This window comes from Penaeus monodon, chromosome 10 (assembly GCF_015228065.2).
Source record: "Penaeus monodon isolate SGIC_2016 chromosome 10, NSTDA_Pmon_1, whole genome shotgun sequence".
Taxonomy (NCBI): Eukaryota; Metazoa; Arthropoda; class Malacostraca; order Decapoda; family Penaeidae; genus Penaeus; species Penaeus monodon.
Window position 1 is genome coordinate 50103701 of NC_051395.1, and position 7476 is coordinate 50111176.

At 36.4% G+C, this 7476-nt stretch overlaps 2 protein-coding genes across 2 annotated transcripts; both read right to left on the reverse strand.

Annotated features, from left to right (window-relative positions):
* Nucleotides 1-682: 682 nt before the first annotated feature.
* On the reverse strand, nt 683-3965 carry LOC119577687 (zinc finger protein 2-like). Its single transcript, XM_037925244.1, has 3 exons — nt 3937-3965; nt 3703-3759; nt 683-1916 (listed from the first exon to the last, which is right to left on the reverse strand). The coding sequence occupies exons 1-3, from the start codon at nt 3963-3965 to the stop codon at nt 683-685; spliced, it is 1320 nt and encodes a 439-aa protein (XP_037781172.1).
* Nucleotides 3744-5332, reverse strand: LOC119578136 (gastrula zinc finger protein XlCGF8.2DB-like). Its single transcript, XM_037925872.1, has one exon. The coding sequence runs from the start codon at nt 5214-5216 to the stop codon at nt 4107-4109; it is 1110 nt and encodes a 369-aa protein (XP_037781800.1). The 5' UTR covers nt 5217-5332; the 3' UTR covers nt 3744-4106.
* Between the last annotated feature and the right edge of the window lie 2144 nt (nt 5333-7476).

Below are 7476 nucleotides of genomic sequence, written 5' to 3' on the forward strand. Positions count from 1 at the left end.
TCCAGTTTATTGCAAATATACGACTGCGACGATGAATTAAGACTTAAATTGGGCAATTTATGTAGTAATCGTAATGTAATTATCATTAAGAATACAACTGAATAACAAAATATAATGCCAGCACAAATTATATTTCTTAATCCTACCATATTTACACTAAAAAAAACATGTACAATATATAATCGCAGGGTAGAAAAAAATGTATGTGTATATAACACAGTATGAACACACTTTTTAAGCTTGATGTAAATCAACAAGTAGAAAAAGACAACCCTGTTTCTTATCCTTCTTTTTAGTTTCAGGAGAGACAGAGATCAAAATAAAATTTAAAAATAACAGAAAAAAAAAAACTAGATAATGAAACAAAGGTCACAGGAGATGAAAGAGCTCTCTGTGCGAAATATTTTCCTCCAAGTTCATACTCACACAATTGCAAACACTTCTGACCCTTTTTTCACTTCACTTTTGCACTCGTTTTCCTATCTCCGGCTACATGCATAGAATGTTAACAATTGATAAAGCATTCATATGAATATGAAGTATATATAAAAATGTTAATGTTATTTACACTAGATTTTAATCTTAAGGGCAATTTCTTGAGACAATAAATCCACACGAATTTAATAACTAATTTTATCTACAGTAGGTAACAGCTGTCACAAGAGCAGACTCTTACATCCACTTAAATCTCGTATATTATATCCGAGGTTTTCGCTTTCACCACCGTAAGATTCTCCCCTTCGACCAAAACAGTCGACTCGTCCGCCTCCAGACTGATTTCTTCTGGGTCATCGGGGTCATTATTACTTGAAGAAAGACCATACTGAATCTTGACCGGTCGGCGCGTAGGGTGGAGGGTTGACAGCGACACTTCAGGCATGTCGCTATCCGATGAGAGGATGACTTTGTGCATTACTCGCACGTGCACCGCCAGGCCTTCTGCCCCGCGGAATGCTGCCTCGCAACTGGTGCAGTGATAGGCGTACGGGAGAGACGATAGGTCTTTATGTTTCTTCATGTGGGTCTTTAGGTTGGCTCCGGTCATGTGCTGCGCGCCACAGACGTCGCAGATAAATCGCTTGTCGTTGAGGTGCACGGCACGGATATGACACGCTACGTGTTTGTATGTCTTGAACGTGGCGTCGCAGTACGTGCACTCGAAATTTCTCTCTACCTGGTGACTCCTCACGTGGTCCTCATAAAGACTCTTCTGGTTGAAAGCTTTGTTGCAAATGTGGCAAGTAAAGCGGCCAACGTTGGTGTGGAGGACCCTGTGATTCCTGTAGGCTTGAATAGTTTTGAGGCCTTTGCCGCAGTCCTGGCAAACAAACTGCCTTTCGTCCGAGTGAACCTTCATGTGTCGCTTCAGGTGGTAGAGCCTCGGCCCCTCGTAGTCACACTTGTCACACTGGTACCTCCTCGGCGCCCCGTGTTTAAACATGAGATGGACGTTGAGGCTTATCTTCTGGCTGAAGGTTTGGTCGCAGGAGCTGCACTTATAGCACGCTTGCAGAGGCACTGCCTTTGTGTGGATTCTACATTCCTCCTGGCATCCCTCGCAAGCCACGCATTCTTCGCTAACACTTTTGCATCTGTTTAGACAACCTTCCCTTCTCACGCACTGTGACCTCCTCACTGCCTGCTGTCTTGGCGATCTCTTGCTAAGCTCTGAGCCTTGCATGCTGCTCTGGCTGGCCCTCCCCAGTTTATCCTCTGCCTCTCCATCCTTCGCCATCTGTTCTGCAATGAGAGGTGGCCAGTCAGTCAGGTTGCAGCTACTGGGTGGCTTGCTAGTGATTTTGGTCCTAGTAATCAACAGATTGCCGCTCCTACACTCGGCCGGACTCATTGCTTGACTGGTGCACTCTTGTGAACAATGACTGGTATGGGTCTTGTGAACTGTGAAGAACACGCTCCTGACAAAATGTTTACATGAAGTCTTGCGTTTTCTGTGCTCCTACTAAAATGCAGATCTCAGTCTATTTCACTTTTTTTTCTTTTTTTTACTATTAAAGTTTGTATTAAAATAAATTATTGTTCGTAACACGATCCACAAACCGGCAAAATCATTTTTCATTATCCACTTGTAAGTAAACAGTGTATAAAACTTGTGTTATGTACACCTGTAATTTCAATTTCCTTGATTAAATGTGTCTTGACTCTTAAATCTGTGTCATGTTTAAAAAATATATACAAGTCAATTCTCTCCATTACTAATTCCGTGGCTTATTTCTTTAGATTCATAAGTATGCTTATCTTTATTATTCACCAAGTTTTAATTTTTGGAAGTACATCTCTTCATTTATTGCTGAAGCGTCGTCTTTGACAATAAATAGACAAAAGATCAGGAAGATAACGAAGGGTTAGAAAGTGTGGATAGGAGAGAAAGTGTGGATAGGAGAGAAAGTGTGGATAGGAGAGAAAGTGTGGATAGGAGAGAAAGTGTGGATAGGGAGAGAAAGTGTGGATGGAGAGAAGTGGATGGAGAGAAAGTGTGGATGGAGAGAAAGTGTGGATAGGAGAGAAAGTGTGGATAGGAGAGAAAGTGTGGATAGGAGAGAAAGTGTGGATAGGAGAGAAAGTGTGGATAGGAGAGAAAGTGTGGATAGGAGAGAAAGTGTGGATAGGAGTGAAACGCAACACGAGGCAGATATCAAAATGTCGTTAAAAATAATCTCATTACGCATGACTTGAAAACTGAAGTAGAGAAATAATTCTAGACAATTTAGCCCAACAGGAACTCGCAGATACGGAGTCTAAAGGAAAGGAAGGAAAGGAAAGGAAAGGAAAGGAAAGGAAAGGAAAAGAAAAGAAAAGAAAAGAAAAGAAAAGAAAAGAAAAGAAAAGAAAAGAAAAGAAAAGAAGAGAAGAGAAGAGAAGAGAAGAGAAGAGAAGAGGAGAAGAGAAGAGAAGAGAAGAGAAGAGAAGAGAAGAGAAGAGAAGAGAAGAGAAGAGAAGAGAAGAGAAGAGAAAAGAAAAGAAAAGAAAAGAAAAGAAAAGAAAAAAAAAAAAAAAAAAAAAAAAAAAAAAAAAAAAAAAAAAGAAAAAAAAAAAAAAAAAAAAAAAAAAAAAAAAAAAAAGAAAAGAAAAGAAAAAAAAGGAAAGAAAAAGAAAAAAAAAAAAAAAAAAAAGAAAAAAAAAAAGAAAAAAAAAACTATCATATCAAATAACCAAACAGAAAACATTATTCACATTCACACACAAACCTACACATTCATCCACAGAGCAAAACAGGAAAGGACGAACATGTTAAGAAAGGGGAAAAAGGATTAAAGTTTTTTTCTTTTTCTTTCGTTCTTTCCTTTTGATCGCTCTCCTAAGGAAACGTGCAGTTCTTTTTTTTACCATACTAACAACACAAATAAATAGTTTTCACTACGGTGACCGGCCACCAAATCAAAATGTTCATGAGAAACAAATGCCTAAATACTGTTGTGCTTATACATAAGAACAGGAACACGATATTCTTTATCACTTTTTCAGAATTCATCACAGCAGCATCTTCATTATATAAGTGTAACTTTCAACCGAAGAGAATGTTTACTAATATAAAAAAATTAAAAATATATATTTCATGCACAGCCCAATCTTCATTTACATTCGCCATTACATTTGACAAGAAAACAACTCGAAAACAAATAAATATTTTTTTTTTTTTTTTTGTATATAAAGAATTGAATGAAAGCTTTACCATCTAATTACAACATTAAGAACATATCTGATGTGTTGATAGACACAACAACTGGTTTCGTCTTACATCTGTATTTCCAGTAAATATACATAGGGATGAGAATCAGACAATATAAACAAACAGGGGAAAAATAAAGAAAAAATATATATACACTTTTTGTTCCTTATCGTTTTTGACATAACTATCACATTATTGTACAACGAAAGGAGTTTCCATTCCTCAAAATTATAAATTCATTACTGTACATTGCAATGCAAATCATATCAAGTGACATTCTTTGCTGAACAGTAAGCAATGTACCGTGCGGTTTAATGAATACAAAATAATACACATATATTCGAACTTTTAGCGAGAAATTCCTTTTACTTCTAAATCCGCAATTCATTCCAAATTCGGTCCATATTTACCGCCTGCTCTAGTTTTTGTCGCTTCCATGACACGAAGCCTGGTGTTCCTCAAGGAGCGACTCCGAGGTAAACATGATGTTGCACGAGACACAGGTAAACACATGGATAACACGCTCGCCACAATTCTCCTCAGACGTCATGGCGTCCGTCATAATGGGGTCCTCGTCCTCTGCAATGTCGCTATAAACTTCGTAGACCACGTTGTCACCCTTGGCGTCGTACACAATGTAATTCTCTCCTTCCACGTAGATGGTTTCGAACCCTGCTTCGGTCTCGATCCGAGCTGAACCCTCGGGCAAGGCGCTGTTCGACAAGCGTGAATAGTGGAACTTGACCGGACGTCTTGTAGGGTGCGGCACTGCCACCTCCACTGGCTCCTGTTGCCTCTCCAGCGATTCATCAATGTTGTGAATCACTCTCTTGTGGGTGGCGAGGCCCTCGGCGCCTCTGAACTTGGCCTCGCAGGATGAGCACTCGAAGGCATAAGGCAGCGATGAAACGTTGCCGTGCTTCTTCATGTGTCCCTTCAGATTGAAGCCGGCCATGTGCTGAACGCCACAGATATCACAAATGAATCTCTTGTCATTCAGGTGAACGGCTCTGATGTGGCGCGCTACGTGCTTATAGGACTTGAATGACGCACCACAGTAATTGCATCCATAATCTCTATCATCCTGATGACTTCTGATGTGGTCCTGATAAGCCCCTTTGTGATTGTAGGCCTTGTTACAGATCTCACAAACAAACCTTCCTTCATTTGTATGGATAACCATATGATTCCTATAGGATTCAGCAGTCTTAAGACCTTTCCCACATTCTTTGCAAACAAACTGGCGTTCGTCAGTATGCACCTTCATGTGTCGTTTTAAATATTCTTTAGTTGGCCCTTCATACGAACATTTCTTACACGAATAGCGCCGTGGTGCCCCTTTAAACATCCTGTGCACATTCAAGCTTATTTTCTGCGAGAAGACCTTGCCGCAATCTTCGCAAGGATGATGTCCCTGCCAGGGCGCTACACCGAGATGCACGTGGTTGAAGTGAAGGTCGAATTTGCGCTGAGTGCTGAACACCATGTTGCACTCGTTACAGGGGTGCTTTTGTCTGATCCACCTCATGTCCCCGTCGGGGCGTCGGCGCCTCCCGAGAGCAGCCTGGCGCTTGGGCGAGACCTTCCCTTCCAGTGGTTGCTCTGGGTCCTCCTGCCTGCGTCTCCCCCTTTGCCCCAGTCCTTTCTCTACACGTTCGCAATAAGAGGGGCCCAGTCAGGCAGATGATGGAGTGAGAAGCTGGTGGCTTGGCAGAGAACTGAACAGCCCAGGAGAATTACACCACCGGGTTGCAAATTGGAATCAGACAGACTATTATATGTTGCAATATTTCTACTTATTCCAATTTACAAATCTCATATGGCTAACTGAACAAACCACCGCATCAATGTTAGATATAAGTAATCTCCCTTCTTGGGAGATAAACTTACTGCTACTACTACGTTGGTCCTAATCCTCAAAATAAAAGATCCCGATGCTAAAGATTACATGTACTATATAGCAGAAAATATACTTTATCTAGAACAAAGGTTATCAATTATACCAAAACTCCAATATTCCATTTCCACTAAATGAATAAATAAATAAATTGAAAATAATAACAGACTTGTCATCCTACCCATTCCCCTCTTTTACACAACTTGAGGCATGAATTTTCTTGCGTCTTTAAAAAATAACCATGCTTTGCCAAAGCCAAAAACCCGTATTATATGATTTACTTGTCCCGGAATAGCATAAAAACACATTGTTTTTTAGCTTTCCAAGCGAAAGTGAGGGGGAAAAATTTAGTTAGCTTACCTCCCGCGCGTAAGCTGACAAACAATGCCCCAATATGGGTTTTACCAAAATACACACCAGCCGAAACCCATTACGAGGAAAAAAATTTTAACAAAACGCGGGGAGAAGATGCAAAAACCTTTAAAAAATGAGAAAAAACAAAAAAATAATAACATGCATCAAAATGAAAAAAATCCAAGAGAAATGTAATTCAGCTGCAAAAAATAGAAAAGGCAATGATTTCAGAGAATTTAATCAACATAATTTTTTTCGAATTATATGATTAATCCATTTCCCCACGGAAAAAAAAAAAAATTTAAAATCCATGGTATAATAATAAAACTGATAATGCATTAAAATATATATTTTAAATTAATTTTATATATATATATATATAATATATATATATATATATATAATTTTTATATATATATATATTATTTTATTAATATTTTATATTTATATATATAAATATATATAATATATATATATATATATATTATATAATATATATATAATATAATTTTATATATAATTTATATTTTATATTATTTATATATATTATATATATATATACATATATATATAGTATATATATATATATTATATATATATATATATATATATATTTATATATATATTATATATATATATATATTATATATATATATATATATATATATATAATATATATGATATATATATATTATAATATATATATATATATATATATATATATATTATATATTTATATATATATATATATATATATATATATATATATATATATATATATATATATATAATATATATATATATATATAATATATATATAATATATATATATATATATATATATATATATATATATATATATATATATATATTAATGCATTATCAGTATTATTATTATACACAGTGGATAGTTAATATTCCGTGGATGAATGGATTAATCATATAATTCTGAAGAAAATTATGTTGATTAGATATTCTCTGAAATCATTGCCATTTCTAGTCTTTGCAGCTGAATTACATTTCTCTTGGATTGTTTTCATTCTTTAGATGCATGTCTGATTATCTTTTGTTTTTTCTCATTTCTTAAGGTCTTGCAGTCTCTCTAGCCTGACGCTTTTGTTAAATATTTTTTTCCCTCGTAAATGGGTTCTGCCGGTCTGTGTGTGTAGTGTTTGTGTAGAACCATATTCGTGGCATTGTTTGTCAGTCATTACGCGCAGGGAGGTAAGCTAACTCAATTTTCCTCCTCACTTTCGCTTGGAAAGCTAGAAAACAATGTGTTTTATGCTATTCCGGGACCAAGTAAATCATATAATACAGGTTTTGGCGTTGGCATAAGCATGGTTATATAAAGACGCAAGAAAATTCATGCCTCAAGTTAGTGTATAAGGGGAATGGGTAGGATGACAAGTCTGTTATTATTTTCAATTTATTTATTTATTCATTTAGTGGAAATGGAATATTGGAGTTGGTATAATGTACCTTGTTATAGCTATAGGATTTTGCTCGGATCTTTTATTTGAGATAGGACAAAACT

What these genes read in the sequence shown, in the direction of transcription:
- LOC119578136 (XM_037925872.1), bottom strand. Translation starts at nt 5,216, where the DNA reads ATGAGGTGGATCAGACAAAAGCACCCCTGTAACGAGTGCAACATGGTG.
- LOC119577687 (XM_037925244.1), bottom strand. Translation starts at nt 3,965, where the DNA reads ATGTCACTTGATATGATTTGCATTGCAAT. An exon ending in GATATGATTTGCATTGCAAT is followed by an intron (nt 3,760 to 3,936) that starts GTACAGTAATGA and finishes CTGGAAATACAG; the next exon opens with ATGTAAGACGAAACCAGTTG. An exon ending in TCAGATATGTTCTTAATGTT is followed by an intron (nt 1,917 to 3,702) that starts GTAATTAGATGG and finishes ACATTTTGTCAG; the next exon opens with GAGCGTGTTCTTCACAGTTC.